General features: G+C 42.0%; 1 protein-coding gene across 1 annotated transcript in view; it reads left to right on the top strand.

The window, feature by feature from the left end:
* The first annotated feature begins 3,853 nt into the window (after positions 1-3,853).
* The window catches only part of LOC100248761 (uncharacterized), a 34,129-nt gene continuing 16,564 nt past the window's right edge, over positions 3,854-21,418 (top strand). The window contains exons 1-3 of the mRNA XM_002273689.4: positions 3,854-4,202; positions 4,902-5,052; positions 8,602-8,697. Of these exons, the coding sequence (XP_002273725.1) occupies positions 4,035-4,202; positions 4,902-5,052; positions 8,602-8,697 (415 nt within the window). The 5' untranslated portion in view covers positions 3,854-4,034. The remainder of the gene's footprint in view (positions 4,203-4,901; positions 5,053-8,601; positions 8,698-21,418) is intronic.

Below are 21,418 nucleotides of genomic sequence, written 5' to 3'. Positions count from 1 at the left end.
GGCAGTGTCTGGGTACATATATGACAGTCACCACTCATCAAATGGAAGATGTCAATGGCTTCATCAGGCCTTTTTACTTTCCCAGAAATGCTGACTCTTTGATTGAGCTCAAGCCTCCACCTAACTTCGGCCCAATGCCCGCATCACCTTCATCCATGCTGAACGTCAAAAACCATTTTCCATTTTCAATGAAACACTGGCTGGTAACACGATGCGCGTGACCCTCAACTTCCTGAACTATTCTTGACGTCATGACCCCAAACAGTCAACTCACCAAGTCATCAGTTGTAGTAGTTTAAAGACCCTTTGAATGATGGTGAATATTCCTCACCACAGCGCAACCAATTTTCTATCTGTATTTTATCCCACCACCTTAGAAATCTTCGAACATTTATGCCTGATGACGTCCCACACTTATTATTGAAACATCTTTATTTCAATCACTGACAATTCCAGCCACTTCTCCATCATGAATACAAAATTCCGCATATGAATACTTTGGATGCTGGCGTACTTTCAAATGAGCCTTCTTCCAGCGCGCTGAAGGCATAAGGTAAGCTGACGAACCTTTAACTGCAGCCACAATGACAAGACTCCATGTATGAGGTCTAGACGTGCCTTGGCAAGATGCTTTACATTGAGATTTACACCTTGTAGTTGATACAACCCAGCGAGCTTGGAGCGAGAAGCTTCTTTTGAGAACATCAAATCTCAGAGATGTACAAGCCAGGGTGAATTACTACCCTGCACCTGACTGAAATCTGGGAGATAGTAGATGGGAGTTGGGTTGTTCATGTCTCTATTGTGTTATTTGAAAATTTCTTTATCTCCTCATAATGCACAAAGACAATATGTTCCAGCTGCTCGTTAAGTGTCCAATAACCTCGTCACTGGAGGATCTTCTGGAGAGAAACTGGGAAACAGATGGTGATAGCCGCATTGAGAAACACACCATAGGATTGGCCAGAATCAGTGTTCTTGTGAATTGTGACCTAGACTTCTACTTCATTCAGCCCAGAGAGCTGTCCATTGGAATACCTTCCTTCCCAGCCGATAACTACCCCTGAAGTTCTTTTCATTTTCTTATGAATACAGCGTGTTCTCATGACAGAAATCCAAAGTTCCTATGATGCAGGATAGAAGAAACTCTACATGCCGCCATTGGCCCTTCTCCATGTCATTTCTCTGGTGGTCAATGAATGGGACGGAGGAGATGAGTGAGAGGTGAGCTATATAGTGTCGGATGGGATGAGTGAGGCGCGGATGACAGGATGGTGTACGCATGGGATGAGGGGTATGGAGCGATATAAACCAATGAGAAATCAAAGTGCATGGAGAGCATGAGACGTGAATTCAAGAGGATATGGATGTGAAGAATGGAAGCATGAGCATGAGTGTGAAAGGCGCAGAGAGAGAAAGATATGGATGGGTATGTGTATGGAGTTAATGGAATGGGTAATGGGGATGGGTGTGAAGAGCAATAGGAATAATGGGAATGCATGAGGAGGGTGGTATGGAGGATGGGATAGCATGGCAGTGGGTATGAGAAATGGGTATATGCGCGGGTAAGGATAACACGGGTGGGAACGTGATGATGAACTGTAGGCATGATATGGTAATGAGAATGTGAAGGATGGTGGGACTAATGGAGACTGCTTATTGGCGGCGGCATTGCTTTTCAAACAAGAGTTGAGTGCACACGTTGTGCGCGAACAGTGAGGGATAGACCCAGGCAGACATGATCTGGACTTTGAGCTGATTTTCTTGGTCTCAACTTAGAAATTGATCTTTCACAATATCGTTCAAAGAACTGAGGTAACTGATGGCTCATTCTGTGCATATCATGAAGGTATGCTTGTCCATCTCAGTATGAAATCCCATAGACCATCTCATCATGGTGTTCTTCCCCTTTAACTTTCCTGGTTTCCTTTCTCTTTTTAACTTGTCATAGCAAGATTTTGCAGTTCAGGTATAAGATCGACAAGACTGGAATTAACCACTAGGGAATTTATCTGTCCCAGAGAGCTCCTCAAAACATTGCGTGCCTGAATGAAGGTTTCTGAGGTGTCTTCAAGATTTTCTATCTCTGCTCGCATTTCATCAATACTGCCAGATATTTTCTATGCAGCAGCCTTCATGGCAAGAATCTCTTGTGGGGGTGAAGACGAGCACCAAGCTCATCAAACTGTATACCAATTCCTTGGCAGAGCTTCAATAACTTCCCCTACGAATCCACAATATTGCTACTCTTGTTCACATCTTCTTGTTTAACCAAAACATCACATGTAAGCAGGGAATACCCATCAACTAACTGAGCATAAGAAAAAACACAAATGCCATCAGCGCATAATGCCCTTGGGACCTTCATTTCTCCAGAAACTGTTTCACTAACAAGTTGGGAACAAGAAATACTCCGCCAAGCTCGCTTACTTCCATAGAATTTCCAATTGCACCATAACCCATTACTCCCATAGCAATACATATCACTGATTTAAACCCTTGAAGAAGCTGACAACTAACAACAAATCGAGCCGTATTTGAGCTTCATTTGAGCCTCACAAAAGAACTTCACCCCTGGTCATATTCCCTTTCCTCTATGTCAGATTTCTTTGAGGGAGCACACAGTCCAAACCCGAATCCACTTTCCCACAACTCTTGCATTGATCCAAAGCCCAGAAGCAGAGAAAAAGAAAGGATGGAGTATAAACACGAAAGAAAACAAGTAAAAGTGATTCTCAGGGGTTTCACTTCATGAATCATCCGTGAACTCTCTGATTAGGTGAGAAAGTCTATTTTAAATACAACATTGAGGCATATTCATAACAGGAGCACAGCATATCAAAAACAGCAACGACAAACGGGAATGCAAGATTTCATCTCAACATACAACAAAGTGGCCTTCAATATCCACCCCAAACAGATCAATGAGTATTCGAATATTCACAAGAGATGGGAAAGAGTGATAATCATACCTGAAGGCTTCTTCTCCAGCTAGACGTATCTGGCTACAACTCACTGCTCTATCTCCTGATTCTTTTCCTCCCAGCTTGCTCTTTTCTTCTGAGAAAGATGCACCTCTTCAATGCAGCTGCCTCCCTCTCTCCAACGGACCTTCCTCCAAATCCTCTCTCTAAGCTCTCCAGAAACTCACCTCTCTGCTCCCACTCAAACTTCCCTGTTTTCCCTCAATTTTTCTCAATGCCGCTGCATCCCCTAAAAACCTCCTTTTCTTCTGTTCTCCCGGATTTGCCCTTCTAACCATATCTGCAGAGACAGCCTCCTTCCAGTCCCACTACTCTGCAGCCTTCCAAAAGCACTCCTCCAACGGCCAGACAACCTCCTTCATGCAGCTGGCTTTTCCCCCTCAAATAACAGCCAAAAATAATTTTTGTCTGATTCCATGATGACACGTGTCGACCCCAGATTGGCCTTCAAAAGCACTACTCTGATTCCATGATGGCCAATCAGAGAGTGACACGTGGTCAAAAATGACTACATAAAAGCAAGCCCAGAATGGGGGTCTACAGTATCTTTTACTAAGAATTTAAATGTTGTTGTTGTATAAACAAATAATTAAATATATTTTGTTTATAAATTAAATTAATTAACCAAAAATTAAGTTTTTTAATTAATATTTTTTTTACCATAAAACATAAATGGTGTAATTGAAAAATCAAAATGTTTTGGAGATTTTAGTTTCTTTTATTATTGCAATTCACATGAAAAATATAAGGCTAAAAATAAGAAATAATGAGTTATTAATTATGGATGATAACTTTATATTTATATTTATATGATAGATTATGATAAATTTTCTTATTTTTGAAATAATTTATTTATTATTATTTAAATATTTGGCACAAGGGGGGCTTGGTGTAGAGATGGGGAAGAGCCAAAAAGGAAGGGGAGGATACTCACGGTGGCCAACAATATATAAACTAAAGCCGCTTCCTTTGCCCCATAACCAAGCAAACCCACCATAACCCAAAATCCAAAATTGAGAGATCTGGGGATTTTAGGATTTTTGATGATCAATGGCAGGCGTATCTCTCAAGTGTGGAGACTGTGGAGCTCTCCTGAAATCCGTGGAGGAAGCCCAGGAACACGCGGAGCTCACCTCCCACTCCAACTTCTCCGAGTCCACCGAAGCCGTCCTCAACCTCATCTGCACCATTTGTTCCAAGCCCTGCAGATCCAAAACTGTATGCTCTCATTCTTTTCAAATTTTCCTTTTTATTTTTTATTTTTTATTTTTATTTTTATTTTTTTAATTAGAGATCTTGGTTTGGTTGCCGATAAAGTGCGAGGGAAAGTAAATTTATAAATTGAGTTATTTTTGTGTGGGGGTTTCTCATGTGGGATGCTGGCCTTGGATGAGTTGAATTTGGAAGTTTGATTGTTTGTTGTTGTTGGGTTGTGGGGAAACTGTTGGAAAAGCAAGGAAATTGAATTTTTTGATAGGCGGTTTTTGTTGTTTGGAAGAAAGGAATTCTGGGAACTCTGAACATGGGGCTTAAATTTCGTTGTGTCTTGAGGTTGTAATTCCCGGACTTGGATTATTATTATTTTTCTATGATTCGTTTTTTATTTTTTATTTTTTTGGTCTTCTGACCTTCAATTGGTTTCCCGAGAAAATCTTGGGAAAACAAGGAACATAAAGGTATGAGTTTTGAATATGTCAACTTTGGACACATGAAAAATATAAACATCACTCCACCAGACCTAAAGCTTAGTTGACGGCTGTGTTTTCAAGCTTCTTAGACCATAACAATGTAAAGCATAGGACTGATAAGTTTTTCTACTTAACTTTTACTCTGTTTGGTTCACAATCAGTGGGAAATTGAAAATATCATCAATTGTTTGGGTTATTTATTTATTTTGCATTCTGGTTGGTGGTGAAGGAAAGCGATTTGCATACAAAAAGAACTGGGCACACTGAATTTGTAGATAAGACTTCGGAGGCAGCCAAGCCAATATCTTTAGAGGTTCCAAAGGCGACTGATGAATCACAGGAGGTTGTGGATGCAAGTGGTAGCAGCAGCCAGCCCCAAGGTACTGCCTTTTTTTCTGGTGCTTAACTTCCCATTTTTTTAATTGTAGAGACTTTCTTGATTTAGTTGTTTGGTTTTCCTCTTTCTAGGAGGCTTTCTGTCCTTATTAATTTGTAATGATAGATTTGATTTCCATATGATTTTGTTTGGTTGCAATTGGATTTTCTTTTTCAGTTATTTCCATGGCTAAATCAGGAATTGTTTTCAGTGTTTTTTTTTTGATATGCAAAGGCGCAATAGATTAAAGAGCCAAAAAAGGCAACACAAAGTACACAGTAGGTATACAAGTGTGCCAACCCCTACACCCCCTTTGATCCATTCTAAAAAGTTACACAAAAAAGAGAACCTTATCTCTTGATTTGGTAATTCAACACTTTTTAAAATTCTTCTATTTCTCTCTTTCCAAATAGTCTAGAACAACAAAGAGGAGTGACATTCCATGCCTTCTTTCGCCTCTTTCCAACAAAACAACCATGCTGGCTTACTCCAAACAAGTAGAAGACCAACTACCATAACAAACTTGCCTTAGAGCAATGAAGAAGGATGTGATCGCAAGATTCCTCCTTGCCGTTGCATAGAAAACATCTATTCACTAACACCCACCCTCTCCTCTTCAAGTTGTCCATAGTTAGAATTCCTCTCGAAGTTGCTTTCCAAACAAAAAAGCTCACTTTTGTTAGAGCCCAAGAATTCCAAATAAGCTTTGTTAATAAAGCTCATGTTTTTAGTGTGTATTAGTGATGTATGGACTGTTTTTTTTTTTGCCCAAAGTCTTATTAAATTTTAGATGTTTTTGTACCATATGTTTTTATGTTAAATCTTATTTTTTGATATTTTGTTTAAATACATGAAGTAAATTTTTTTTACTTTTATATGAAATGTAATGATTCTTCTGTATTACTTCCTATTCATATTTTACACAAATTTAGACCTATTCAAACTTAATATAAAAATACAAATGTCAAAGTGTTGTAGCTTGTGGGAAATAGTCTTTTTTTTTTTTTTTTTTTTTTACTTAGATGGGAAAAATGATTTTATTTTCCTTCTCTGGAAAACTTGGTTTCTTTCAAAAGTTGCATTTTTCACTTAATGGCAGTCATAAATAGTTTCTTTAAGGATATTATTATTTAAAATTTCTAAAATAGGTTCTTTTCTAGATGAGGTTGACCATGTGGATAGGAAGGTGTTGAAGTTTGAGAGTAGAGTTGAGTCAAGTGAGAGGAAAGAGTTTATTAAACACTTTTGGCAGAAAATGAAATGATAGGGAAAGTGTGTTCAACAAAGTGGTTGTCCTTCTTTACACCAAAATGTGCCTAACTAAGTCAAGGTCTATCTTGTTTCCACAAGCCTCCAACTCTAATCATGAAGTGAGATTTTTTTTTTTGGAAGACCTCCCACCTGTTTTGTTATTGCCTTCCTCAACCCCACCCAATAACCATCCTACACCCCTTCAAGCACCATCCCCTTTCTTCATTCTCAAACTTTCCTACTATGAAGCACTTACAAAGGGATTCATTTTCAAAAGTGAATCTCTAATCCATTTGCCTGGTAGAGCCTTGTTGAGAGTGGATAAATTTCTAATACCAAGGCCTCCATTCTTTTTTTCCATGTAGGCAATAGACTAATTACCTAATGGGGTTTTCTCTTAAGTGCTCCCTCACCTCAAAGGAATTTTCTTTGGATTTGCTCTAGTTTTAAGCTTACTCTTCTTGGAATGACAAATAGAGACATGGAATAAATTGGTTGCCTAGACAACTTACTTTTGGTCAAAGTACGTCTCACTCCTTTTGAGACATATGACCTCTTCCACATAGGAAGTCTTCTTTGAAATATCTCCTTCACCACATCATATCCTTAATGATTCATGAGAAGCTCCCAACGAAGGCCTAAGTATGGGTAGATTCCCCACCCAACAGCCTAGCATAGAAGTTAGTTTCTCCACATTATCAAGTCCCCCAATTGGGATTATCTTGCCTTTTCTCCAAGTTAATTTTTTAAACTAGATATAGCCTTAAATCACGTGAAGGTTGAGCTTAGAGACATCAATTGCTCTTGACTAGCATCTCAAAGGATAAGGGGATAGTTAGTATACAAGATATGATACACTTCCATCCCTTCACCACCTATTCCATGCACCTTGAAGTTGGAGATGAAGCCCTCTTGTCTAGCCCTCATTAGAATGAAATTGTGTGCCTCCATTGCCAATATGAGTAAGCAAGGGGATAGGAGATCTCCCTGTCAACTCCTTGGAGCTTTAGAAGAAGCGAATTAGGGTTCCATTAACTAAGACAAAGAATTTAACTGAGGATATGCACCATTTAATCCATGTAACCCACTTTTGACTAAAATCCATTCTTCTCAAGGTTGCAAGCAAGAACTCTTATGAACATGATCGTATGTTTTCTCAATGTTTATCTTAAAAATAACCTCACAATTGACACTCTTTAGCCTTGAATCTATAGCCTCATTTGCGATACGAACTACGTCCAATATTTGTTTGCTTCCTAGAAATATGTGCTAATAAATTGATATTAGGGGCCCATTTGGCAATGTTTTCGAAAAATAATTTTTGAGAATAGTTCTTAATTATTTTGAGAGCAAAGTCTTGTTTAAGAATTGAAAAATGAACAATGGTTTTCTTGGCTCATTTTTCATGAAGGTATTGTACGCTTATGTATTATTCAAAAGTTTTCAAAATATTATTCATATTTTTATGTTTTTTAGAACAAAGAAGGAAAAAAATTGAAACCATCTTAAATTTGTTTTAAAAAATAATCATTTTCAAAATGAATTCTCATATAACTGTTTTTTGTCAAAAGTTTACCAAACATTTTTATTGAATTAGAAAATTGTTTTCAATATTAGTTTCCAAGCACGCCCTATCTCTCCAATCTCCCACCTTCAAAAGGAGGTTATGAAAGTCCCTTGATATATCCTCCTTTATATTTGCATCTTGGGACAACCATTCTCCATTGACTCCAACTTCGACTAAGAAGTTTCTTCTTCTATGCACATTTTAAATGATTCACACAACCAATTTGAATAGGTGTTCTTACCTCTTTGCCCATAATTTTCCACATTTACTTCAATTTAGTAGTACGATACTATTTACTAAGTACTTATACCCTGCCTCTCTCTCCTTCTTTCTCTAAATTTGTTGATTGTAATTTCTCCCAGAATATTCAATGAAATATACTACTGCTTATAAAGATAATGATGATGATAATAACAATAATAAAGTCATCATAATAACAATAATAATAATTTTCATCACCACCACTGTTCTAATTTTTTCTTAAATTTTTGAATACTTTTTTTAGTGAGCCATACTGTCCATGCTACATTTTGTGAAGTCTAGTCCGAACATTAATGATTGTGGATGGAAATTAAAGATGGTTTTAGTCATAACTATGTATTTGGTTGCCTAAAAAATTTTTTTTTACTATTTGTTTGTGGCATGGTGATGTTGCTTTCTGATATCTATTTTATTTTAAATTTCTTTTCCATGGTTGCCTGAGTTTCTACTTTTTTTTTTCTCTTGCAAATTTAGAAATGATTGCGCCAGAGGTTGACAAGAAGCTGCTTGAGGAACTTGAAGCAATGGGATTTCCAACGGCACGTGCGACCCGTGCACTTCATTATTCTGGTGAATCCTTTGGAAATTGCTAACATATCATCTCCTTATTAAAATTGATTCTTTGAAATAATTTATCACTAATTGAGGATGACACTGCTATTGCGCGTCTCACTTAATCATACTCATATGTTTGACAGCTATATGATTACAATTATTTAAGGTATTGTCCTATAAATTCAACAATATGAAAACCAAAGAAAATTGTTAAGATTGGAGTATGATCTCTACTAATTGCATGATGAAGTTGAGTACTCAATTTAACATTATGGAAACAGGTATTGTTTTTTACATATTTAGTTCTCATCCAGACTATTTGGCTTCAAATGAATGGTATTTGTTGGTTACAAATGCTAGATTTACTTGGTTAAGGGCAAACTTTGATGTTGAGAAATTCAGAAAGACAATTTCAATGGAGTTTATAGATTTTTACCATATTATGAAAGACGATTTTGGGAATGGCAGATTATTGGTATAGAATTGAAATTTAAGATCTTTTTATTAACTTACAAAAATGCTCTTAACGTTTATGAGGTTTCGGAAACCCTTTGACACTGTGTTACTTTTAAAATCACACTAGATGATGAACCAAAGGGCTTTGATGTACTGTTTTCTTTTCATGGATTCATCTGGTAGTCTGGGTAAGAAACTCTGTTAAGATCTGCCGGCAAAAATGCCGGGGTCTTCCCCTGGTGGTAAGTGCTGGTTTGGCATTGATTTGAAGACCTTTGAGATTATCATAGAAGACGACAAAGGAAAAGTGCGTGGAAAGATCTGTGAAAGAGGCCCTAAGTTCTCTTCATGGATCAGATTTGGAGGAAAAGGCTTATCTCTGTTGCTAGAAGGGGTTGAATCATGTTATGGGCTAAAGGAAAGAACCCCTTTCAGAAAGTTTTGGTCAGAAGGTGATAGAGCTTACAGTATGGAACTCAGAAGTAATAGAGCAGGAAGATTTTTGTTCTGCGTTGTAAGAGATGCGGAGAACAAAAGATTTTCCTTGGCTTTCCCTGAAGGAAGGGGGCTTGTTGGAGGCTGGAAAATGCTGGCTAGTAAACTGAGAAGTATGGGTGTTGCCCCCCTCCAATGGAGAGGTGTTTTGTTGGATAAACAATTACCTTCCCAAGACTCTCCCAGCAGCAGCGTTGGCAGAGGCTCATACCCTCTTCGGGACTGCCCCGTGCCTCGTGATGCAGTCTGGCTAGAAATTGAGAAAGAAACTTTGGAAAGGAATGAGGAGCTGCTGGGCAGGTGTCTTGTGGGCTCTTGGGTGGGGGACGCTGATCGTCTTCCTGACCCCGTTTCTTTCGGGGCATGGGCGAAGAACTCATGGTTCTTGGAAGGAAACCTCTGGCTTTCAAACGTGAGAGAAAATCTCATGCTTCTGGAGTTTGAATTTGAGGACGAAGCAGAAATGGTGTATAGTTCAGGGACAAGACGTTTCAGAGGAAGAAGCTTCTGCCTAGAAAAATGGAGGCCATCTGTGGGATGTCTTGAGGGAGATAATGAGGATGCGCGCCAGGTGTGGGTTAGAATTTTAGGACTCCCTCTCCATCTCTGGGGAAGAAGCCTCTTCAAGCAGTTCGAAGACTCCTGTGGGAGGCATATAGCTGTGGATGAAAACACAGCTGAGCGTCGGAACCTCAAGTGGGCCAGAGTCTTAGTCGAAACCAGTGGATGGCAACACCTAAGCTCGCTGCAGGTAGTCGCTGGCGCCTCCTGTTATGCTCTGCAACTATGGTGGGAAGAAGAGCCCTGCCTTTCCTCTGTGATCCCTGCCTGTAGGTCCGGTGCTTGGAAGATTGGGGATGAAGTGGTGGCCCCTGCACGCGCTATGGGGAGCGTGGACCCCCAACCCCTTTCCTTAGTCATTCTGCAACCTGAAAAGCTGCCTTCGCCGACCCTGGGGACTGGTGCACCTGCTATAGACATGACGGGTGCAGCTGCTCCCTCGTCTCCTGCCCACGCTACGGAGACGGGCCAGTATCCCCTTTCCCAATCCCGCCTTGAGGAATCAGCCCAGTTTCTGGATGTCTTGGTCTAATCGAGCCTGACCTGTGGAAGGCCCTTTGGGCCTGGGCTAGGGAAGGCCCAGGTCCCAATCTCTTTGGGTTCTTCTCTTAAACCCCTCGGCCCAACCCCTTCCAAAGCTTTAGGGCAAGAAAGCCCTAGCTGCTCGCTGCGTCGAAGTGGAGCCCCCTCTGCGTCTCTTTCCTTCTCAAGGACTCCCCAGAAGGTTGCGTCGCCCCTTTTGGATGCGCCGACGGCATCCCTTCCCGTCGAAGCTAGCAAAACCCCCCAGATGGAAGCGTCATCCCCTATGGAATCGCCGACGCATGCATTTGAGCTTTCCCTCCCCGTTAAGGCTCGTAAGTCGACCCAGTTGGAAGCGTCGCACCATATGGAAGTGTCGACATCTGTGAAGGAGCTTCCCCCCCCCGTCGAAGCTCGTAATAAAAAAGGTATGTCTTCTCTTCCCCCGATCTCCTTGAGAGGGGACCCATCCTCTTCTTCTTCTCCTTTCTGGGACACGGGGCTTGAGAGGGGAAAGGAACCTGGCTTTAGTCCTTTAATTTCAATGGCAAGGGACGTAGAAGTGACACCGAACCCCCTGTCCATCATGCTTAGAGATGGGTCGACAGTGATTTTGTCTACAACCCCGACCTCTGATCTGGGAAAAAACATGGCAAAGCAGAGAGACTCGTCGGATTACCCCCCGTGTGAAGAAGGATGGTCAGAAGAGGAGCTCTCCAAATTATTACATTTTAGTAAAGTCTTGGGAATGCCTGTTGAAGGGCATGAAGTCGAAATTCTGGAGCTGCTTTCGAAATTGAAGCTGAGGACTGGAAGTAACTCTCTCGGCAAGAGAAGGAAGAAGAAAAAATCCTGTTCCACCCGGTTTGAACGAGAGTTAAAAAGATTGGAATGCTCTGTTAGTTATAAGGGGACATCAGGGATATCCAAAAGATCTGGTTAGAGCTCCTGGGATTTGATTCCAGTTGATTAATGAGAATTAAAATTCTTTGCTGGAACGTTCGAGGGCTTAATGATTGTGATAAAAGAAAACTGATCAAGGGAGTGGTGAGGAATCAGAAGGCTGATTTGGTTTGTCTCTTGGAGACAAAGGTGAAAGATATTTCTACGCAATTGGTGAAAAGTGTGGGAGTAGGAAGATTTCTTAATTGGGCTTCAGTGGACGCAAGGGGCACGACAGGAGGGCTCCTTCTCATATGGGATAACAGAGTCTTGGAGAATTTGGAGGTAGAAAGTGGGGGGTACTCCATCTCTGCTCGTTTTAGAAACTGCAGTGATGGATTCTCTTGGATCTTCTCTGGAGTGTACGGGCCAGTGATAGGTAGCGAAAAGGAAGACTTTTGGGAAGAGCTTGGAGCCATCCGTGGCCTCTGGGAAGACCCTTGGTGCATAGGAGGGGATTTTAATGCTGTTAGATATCCAGAGGAAAGAAGAAATGCCCCTAGGCTCACAGCCGATATGAGGAGATTTTCAGAGGTGATCGGGGAGCTGGGGTTGAGGGATATCCCACTGGCTGGAGGTCCTTTCACTTGGATAGGGGGCTTGAACTCTCAAGCTGCCTCTAGACTGGACCGTTTTTTAATCTCTGACCAATGGGAGGACCACTTCTCAACCATCTCACAATCTACTCTCCCTCGCCTGGTCTCTGACCACAGCCCCGTTATTCTAGAAGCTGGGGGTTTCTCTTCAGGCAAAAGCCCCTTCCGCTTTGAAAATATGTGGCTGAAAATTGATGGTTTCAAAGACCTAGTAAAAAGCTGGTGGAATGGATATTCGGTGGAAGGCTACAGCAGCCACTGCATCGCTGAGAAGCTCAAAGCTCTTAAGAAGGACCTGAAAAAATGGAACAAGGAGGTGGTAGGCAACGTCTCTTTCAACAGAGCAGAGGCCTTCTCCCGCTTGTAGCAGTGGGAGGCCAAGGAGAATGAGAACGCTCTTACTCCTGAAGATCTAGAGGCTAAAAATCTGGATCTTGAGGAATATAAGAAATGGGCCCTTCTTGAAGAAACTTCTTGGAGACAGAAGTCAAGAGAAATCTGGTTAAGAGAGGGTGATAAAAATACCAAGTATTTCCACAAAATGGCCAATGCTAGGGCAAGGAGGAATTTCCTATCCAAAATTAAAGTAAACGGGGTGAATCTCTCATCCTTGGCAGAGATAAAAGAAGGTGTTTGCAATGCCTACCAAACCCTTCTCTCTGATCCTGGGGATTGGAGGCCTAGTATAAATGGCCTTAACTTCAAGGAGTTGGGAGAAGGCTTGGCCAGCAGCCTAGAAGTTATGTTTTCTGAGGAAGAAATTTTCGCAGCCCTAAGTAGTTTCTGTGGAGACAAAGCCCCAGGTCCGGACGGCTTCACAATGGCCTTCTGGTTATTCTGTTGGGACGTTGTTAAACCAGAAATTTTAGGCCTCTTTAGGGAGTTCTACCTCCATGGGACCTTCCAAAGAAGCTTAAACTCCACGTTCCTCTTGCTCATTCCTAAGAAGGAGGGGACCGAAGATCTAAAAGATTTCAGATCAATCAGCCTGGTAGGGAGTGTGTACAAATTGCTTGCCAAAGTCCTAGCCAATAGACTGAAAACAGTGATGGGGGAGGTGATTTTTGATTCTCAGCATGCTTTCGTCCATGGGAGGCAGATTTTGGACGTTGTTCTTATTGCTAACGAAGCCCTTGATTCTAGATTGAAAGACAACATCCCGGGTCTCCTTCTCAAGATGGACATTAAGAAGGCCTTTGACCATGTCAATTGGAACTTTCTTATGGAGGTGATGTCCAAGATGGGATTTGGGCACAGATGGATTAATTGGATAAAATGGTGTTGCTCCACGGCTTCCTTCTCGCTCCTTATCAATGGAAGCCCCTCGGGCTTCTTTCGTAGCTCTAGGGGATTGAGACAGGGCGACCCTCTATCCCCCTATCTTTTCCTTTTGGCCATGGAAGCTCTTAGCCAATTGTTGTCCCGCGCAAGAAATGGAAACTTTATTTCTGGTTTCAGAGTGGGTGGAAGAGGAAGTGAGGGGCTGTTCGTGTCCCATCTCTTGTTTACCGATGACACCTTAATTTTCTATGACGTCGATGCAGATCAGTTGCAATACCTTAGCTGGACCTTCATGTGGTTTGAGGCGATTTCAGGTTTAAAAGTCAATCTGAATAAAACAGAAGCCATTCCAGTGGGGGAAGGCATTCCTATGGAGTCTCTTGCGGCGGTCTTGGGTTGTAAGATAGGGAGCTTACCTACATCCTACTTGGGTCTTCCCCTTGGAGCCCCCTACAAATCCATTAGGGTGTGGGATGCAGTGGAAGAAAGATTCAGGAAAAGGTTATCTCTCTGGAAAAGGCAATACCTCTCCAAAGGTGGCCGTCTTACCCTGCTGAAAAGCACCCTCTCAAGCCTCCCAACCTACTTTCTCTCTCTCTTTGTGATCCCCAAGAGAGTGTGCGCAAGGCTTGAAAAGATCCAAAGGGATTTCTTATGGGGAGGTGGAGCCTTAGAGAATAAACCTCACTTGGTGAGTTGGAAGGTTGTTTGTGCCGATAAAAAGAAAGGTGGCTTGGGCATTCGTAGTCTAGCTACTTTTAACAAGGCCCTTCTGGGGAAATGGTTGTGGCGATTCGCTAATGAGAATGAGCCCCTATGGAAGCAAATTATCCTTAGTAAGTATGATCTTCAAGAGGAAGGATGGTGCTCCAAAGATGCAAGAAACCGGTATGGGGTGGGGGTCTGGAAGGCCATCAGAAAAGGTTGGGAGAATTTTCGTTCTCATTCCCACTTCATCATTGGGGACGGCACCAGAGTGAAGTTTTGGAAGGATTTGTGGTGTGGAAATCAATCTCTGGAGGAAGCTTTCCCCATCTTGTTTAACCTCTCTGTCAACAAAGAAGGATGGGTTGCTGAGGCTTGGGAGGAAGACGAAGGAGGAGGTAGCTGGGGGCTTCGTTTTAACAGACACCTTAATGATTGGGAGGTGGGTGAAGTCGAAAGCTTATTAAGCAAGCTTCATCCCTTAACCATTAGAAGAGGTGTGGAGGACTTGTTCCGGTGGAAAGAGAACAAGAATGGAACCTTTTCTGTCAAGTCCTTTTATAGCTCATTCTCAAGGGATACCAAACCCCCCTTCCCGGCTAGAACTATTTGGACGCCTTGGGTTCCAATTAGGGCTAGTTTCTTTGGTTGGGAGGCGGCTTGGAATAGGTTGCTCACCACGGACCGCCTGAAGAAAGTTGGTTGGAGCATCCCCAACAGATGCTTTTTGTGTAAATATAAGGAGGAAACCACAGATCACCTTCTACTTTTTTGTGAGAAAGCCAGAATGTTATGGCTCCTAATTTTCTCCCTGTTTGGGGTGCAATGGGTGATGCACTCCACTGTGAAAAAACACCTCCTAGGTTGGCATGGTTCCTTTGTGGGCAAGAAAAGGAAGAAAGCTTGGAGAGCTGCCCCCCTCTGCTTGATGTGGACCATTTGGAGAGAAAGAAATAGGAGAGCATTCGATGATATGGAGAGAAACGATCAAGACATTAAATCCATTTTTTTGTACACTTTTGTGAATTGGGCTAGGGTGTATATAGAGGAACACACTTTGTCTTTGATAGATTTTGTAGACTGGCTAGCCACTAAGTAAGGGTCATGTTTGTTTTGTCCCTTTGTTTTTTGCTTCTTTGTCTTTGGTATACTCCGTGTATGCCTTTTCTCTAGCCTCTGGCTCTTAATGAAATCTATTTACCTATCAAAAAATAAATAAAAAAAATGAAAGACGATTTTGAACTTTCTACAAGCTCCATCTTAAATTTTATCCATAATATATCAAATGTCCCATGCAACTTTCGCAGCTTGGATCTTGGATTTGGCATCTCTTCTAAACCATCTGATTTAGGTACATTAGTCTCTCTGGCCCCTCTGTAAGGGCAATTTGTGAAGTTTTGGCTTTTGGCTCTTTACTCTCATTTTTTATTTTTAATTCCTGCAAGGCCCATTAGTGTATTGTGGCTCCTTTGAAAGAGTTTAGTCTTATTTACAGATGTGTCTAATCAAAAGCATAGAAGAATCAACTGTAGAGGTAAAGGCATATGGTGCAAATGACGAAGCATATAAACTTCTTCGATTTGGTTCAAGAGCATCAGTGGTGCAACTCCCTCATCATTAATCATTTGCTTGTTTTGCAAGCCCCAAACATATGCTCTTTTATTCCCTTTTTCCTTTGTGTTTGTTGAGATTGGTTTTGCCCATTTAGGTATTTCTTTGGTGATTCTTAAATCTAGTGCTACCTTTATACTTGGTGTTTGAAGGTCTGGATGGGAAGAGCAGTATATTCTGGATATTAATCTGGGTGCAACCCATTTAGAAGTAAAGAAACTAAATAATTTCTGATAATCTTTCTTCAAGGAACATTTTCTGCCTATAGTGATCCTTTGTTATCTAACGTACAGTTTTCCCACAGTGGAGTGTTCAAGGATCCCTTTTATTAAGGTCATTCTAATTGGCTAGGACCTGACTTTTATTTTTTATTTTTTATTTTTATTTTTATAAATTTTCTATTCTCAAGGTCTGTTTAACGCCATCATGTTGTAATGAAGTGCATATTTCAGAGATTTGTGTAAAGAAGAGAAACCTGTTCTTGTAAGCTCTTCTAGAGATGCATTTCATCCCCAACTTTAATGAAAAGAGCTTTAGACATCAAATTGCTTCTATTCCTTTCTTTCTTTCTTTCTTTTTTTGATATGCAATTAAAATGAGTATATTAAAAAAGCGCTAAAAGGAATCGTGAACCAAAGTGTATGGGTTGTATACAATGGCTGCCATTTGGCACAACTAAAGAAATAGGGAACATAAAAAACTTCTCCCTCCCTCAAGGAGACCCCAGCCAATCAACAAAATCAATCAAAGTTATTAAACCTTCATCTATGCACAACCTAACTCACAAAGAAGAGTGCTAAGAAAGGTGCTTTTTATGCTTTGGTCAGAATGGTCCTCATTTTCAAATGATCTTTGATTCTTTTTCTTCCATCTTGTCCAAAAAATGCATGAGGGAACCTCTTTCTATGCCTTTTGCCATTTGTTCCCACAAAGGAGCCATGCCATCCTAAGAGAGCCTTTTTGACCGTAGAAGATATCACCTAAGATACACCAAACAAAGAAAATAATAATTGCCATAAAACCCTTGAATTGTGATGGTGAAGGAGGATGTGATCAAAAGATACTTCCTCAAGTTTACACAAAAAGCATCTATTTGCCAACAATCATCCTCTCCTCTAAAAGTTGTTCTAAAGTTAGTTGTTCCCCAATTAGCCTCCCAAGTAAAGAAGCTCACTTTAGTCGGTACCATGAATTCCAAATTACTCCCCATTGGAAAAGGCATTAATCTCCCTGACTCTAAGACTATTTCCATTCCTCAAATCCATCCAAATCATCTAATCCTCTCCTTGATCACTGTCTTCCTTTGCAACCAAAAGAAGAAAAGCTTTATTTTTTTTATTTTTTTATTTCCCCCCCCCCCCCCCCCCCCCCCCCCCCCGATCAGAAACGAAATATATATTGATAGTTATAAAGTTCATGAGAAGGATGAGAGGTCCTTCCCAAAAATACAGAACTTGATTAAAGTAAGACTAGACTCATCCCCTATACAATGGTAAATACAGATAAAGACATGTACAAAATATCACAAGAAACCAAAAACAAACTCTCAATTATCATCCACCCCTTTCAAATTGCAAACTGATGACCAACTTAGTTGAATAACACTAAGTGGGATTTCTCTAAAGGCGACAATACAATAGGCTTAAAAGGAGGAGTAGAAATGAATAAGATCCCACAACATCCCTTTTGTTTTGTACTTATCCTAAAAAACCTAGCGTTCTGCTCTTGCCACACAATCCACAATACAACGAGGCATGCGATATGCCAAAGAGTTTTGCCTCTAATTTAGTTCCCCAACCCTCTAAATGAAATAACCGTCATATCTCCAATACTTTGAGGGGGAAGCCAATCCAAATGAGCTATCACAAAGAGCTTAAGCCAAAGCCCCAATGTTATTGGGCAATGTAAGAACAAATGGTCAACTAATTCTCCACTCCTTTTGCAAAGAATGCACCAATGAGGACTTAGAGATTTGTAGGGTCTTCTCACCTACAGCATGTTAGTGGTATTTACCTTTTTGTGCGTCACTAACCAAGCAAAGGCCTTGACTTTTGAAGGGGATTTTGATTTCCAAACAAAATTAACCGGAAGGAAGGTGACTGGATTTAAGGACTTGGACAAGACCGTGAAAAAATATCTTATTGAGAATAAACCAGAAGAAGATAAGGACCAAGCTCTTGAATCTACCCTAAAAAGAGACAAGTGCACTGAGGTAAGTGTAGACACGAGTCTTTTGAGAAGTACAATTTTTGAGTCAATGAGATTGTGTTAGAAGTTAAAATTACAAGAAACCAGATAGGAATTCCTAAGGATGACTAAGATGGTAAGATTTCTCACTGAGACAACTCTATAAAGACCCAAAAATTGTGTACACAAAGGCTAATCTTCCCAAAAGTGGATTCTCTCCCTATTCCCCACCACAAAGCGAGTATGCATGGAAAAGTCCTAACACACTTGTGTAATAGCCTTCCAAGGACATTTGTGTGACCACTTAATCGAAATGTTGGTGTCTCATCCTTTAGGATGTGTCCTATAAATGCTTGAAAGAACCTGATGCCAAATACACTTAGTACTATTGTTTTGAATTATGCGCGCAGATTAAATTGGAGATGGAAATCAATAACCATCTCATTGAAAAACCAATTGGTGTCTAATAAGGCAGACAAAACCTTTTATGACATCGGAAAGGATTTTTAAGGTTTTCAGGTCTTCCAAGGCACGATGGAGAGCAAAGTTGAAAAGTTTGAAGTGGAAAAAAAGGCTTTTCAGGTGAAGTTTGAAGGATCGAATGGTGGAACTTGGGTTTCAGTAACAGAAAGGAGCCGTGGTTTTGTTGTATCAGTAGGATTTGGAAGGGAGGAGGTGGTTTGGTTAACGGAGCATTTGAAGAAAGCTGTGGAGTTGGAGAATACCAGGGGATTCACACGAAAGTTCAGGGGCGAGAATAAGATCCATTTGATGGAGATTTGCTTCAACAATAGAGGGCGTTTCATGAAAATCACCGAGATTGCCACAAGAAGGAATCCTTTGCTTCTCGTCATCCCCGAGGGTGATAAAGGTAGTGGATGGGAAGTCCTTAGGAGGGCGATTATTTCAGTGCAAGATTATTCTGATCAAGGCGGAGAAGAGCGGAAGAAGATGTTTGGCAATAATCAGTTGAGCAAAAACAGATATAGAGGTGGCCGGTCATACGCAGAGGTGGTTGCAGAGGATGGAATTAGGAGTGGAGTTCCATTAGCAGCTGGAAAATGGGCCAGAGCCGTAATATGTGAATGCAAAGAAAAAGTTCAAGACTGGACTGATGAAGGCAAGGCCATTGCGAGGTTGTTGGGAGTGAAAGGTATGGTGTCTATAAATCCCATTTCCGCCTTCAAGGGGTGTTTCTTTGTGAGTACAGCAGGAAGAGCAAAATGGTTACAAGAGCAGGAGAGGCTTTTAGTGAAAGGAAGGCTTGTTCTCCTAAGAAGATGGTCGCCAAGAGAAAATATGTTTATGCCTGGAAAATTCAGAAGGGGATGGTTAGTGTTGAAAGGCCTTCCTTTTCACTTGTGGGAGGTAGACCAGCTGAAATTCATCTTGAAGAAGTGGGGGAGGGTGACGGAGGTAGCAAGGGAAACCGTGAAGCTGTTGGATTTGACGAAGGTGAAGCTGTGGGTGGAGATGCATCCTAGAGTCGTGCTTCCAGCGTTGCTCGAGGTGGAAGACGGGGCCTGGAAGCATACTGTAGCAGTTTCAGTCATCGGAGAAGAGGGCGAAGACGGCAATGTCACGTCCGAGACATCCCACTGCAGGCACGAGTGGTTGAAAGAAGGGGGTTGCGTCTCTCAGACGCCAAAATTTGCAGAGGGGCTACGAGGTAGTATCAGGGGTAATGAGTGCTACAAGAGGGAGCTTCATCCCCGGGCACGCTATCGGCGTTCAAGTACGAGCATGGCGGCCAAAAGGGAGAATGTATGGGAAGGGAGCAGATTGGGCTTTGTAGAGGAAGTCATCCTTGGGCCCACAGGGCCTGAGTCTTCCACTAAAGCCCATCCAGTTAGGGTCCAAAAAGGGAGAAGGAGTCGTGGGCTTCACGCTGGCCCAGACGTCCCTCAAGCCCATGACGCTGACGCATCCCTTTCTTCTCCACAGAGAGAGGGCTCCTCTGCAAAGGCGACCACGCAGCCTCGTTCAGGCGATGAGAGGGCCGGCGTCGAAGCAAACCTTGGAGAGGATGGTCGGGCCGATGAGTTTCAGGCCCTGATTTCATCCAACCCTAGCCCACCTTCAGAGGTAGAAGAGGAGAGTTATGGGCGTTGGACTGTGGGCCGTAAGTCATCAGGCCCGTCGGGGTTGGGCCAAGTTCAAGGAGGCTCGATGTCGTCTGGCTTGAGATATGGGTCTCGAGAGAGAGAAAGTGCAGCAAGAAAGGGGAAAGCTTCAATGGATCAGAAGGAAGACTTCGCGCAAGGGGAAAAAACGATGGATTCAAGGGAGATGTGGTCCAAACTCTTCCTTCCAAGCGCGGATCGCCGTCATGGACAACGGAGTAGCAGCGAGACTCTTCCCCTACGGAGCGCAGCGTCATTTAGTGAAGGCCACAATCTGGAAGTGGATGGCGGGACGGGATCTCTTCAGACTCGAGGTATCAGAGAGAGTCCCATCTTCCGTTGTCTTCTGCCAAGGAATTGCAACAGTTGGTCGAAGGAGGAAACCTCGACGTCAAGAGGAGTGATGGAATCGCGAAAATCCCAACTCAAAGAAGACAAAGGAGGATTTACGGGCCGAGCGGGGTATGATCCTGGTAGCTCTTCAGTCACGGTGTCACCTTCTATTCCAAGAACCAGAGGTAAGGACATCATTTTGGGAGGAAAATGTGAAGTTCCGGGAGTGGAAAGCTTGGAGGTAAGTCAGCCTTTTTCTTCTCAGCCACTCGAGCCTTATCCCTCTCCGACCTGTAATCTGGCAATGAATCTTCCGTGTCCCCCCGGTCCTCATCTCTCATATTCAGAAATTCTTTCCCAGTCTCCTTCGGTAAATCAAGGTAAATTCAAAATTTTTCCCGAAATAAGCGATGTTGGCCCATTAAATTTTGTTGGCATCCCTGTCCATGTTGAGGAGGAGAATCAGAGAGCTGTTTTTAACCAGATGTCCGAGAGTTCCACCCCTGGGAAGTCTTCTAACCTGATGCCAGGCAGTCCGGGGGTTAATGAGGCTTCCCCGTCGGAAGACTTTCTTATAGATGGCCTGTCCCCCAGGAAAATGGCTAAAGTACGTGAGGTCCTAAGCTCTCTGGACATTAAGGTGTACTCTAGGAGGAAGAATAGAGGTCCATAGGCGTTTGAATCCAGGTGGATTTGGTTTGGAGGGTTAGGGCCTGCGTGTTTTTCCATGAAAATCATCAGTTGGAATGTTAGGGGTTTGGGTTCAAGTAATAAGCGAAGAGTGATTAAAGATTTCCTTAGGTTAGAGAAGCCGGATGTTGTGATGATTCAGGAAACAAAAAAGGAGAAGTGCGACAGAAGGCTAGTGGGCAGTGTATGGACGGTCAGAAATAAGGATTGGGATTTTCTCCCGGCGTGTGGGGC

The sequence above is a fragment of the Vitis vinifera genome, chromosome 5 (genome assembly GCF_030704535.1).
Source record: "Vitis vinifera cultivar Pinot Noir 40024 chromosome 5, ASM3070453v1".
In the NCBI taxonomy this organism is placed as follows: Eukaryota; Viridiplantae; Streptophyta; class Magnoliopsida; order Vitales; family Vitaceae; genus Vitis; species Vitis vinifera.
This window is presented reverse-complemented; position numbering and strand designations above follow the sequence as displayed.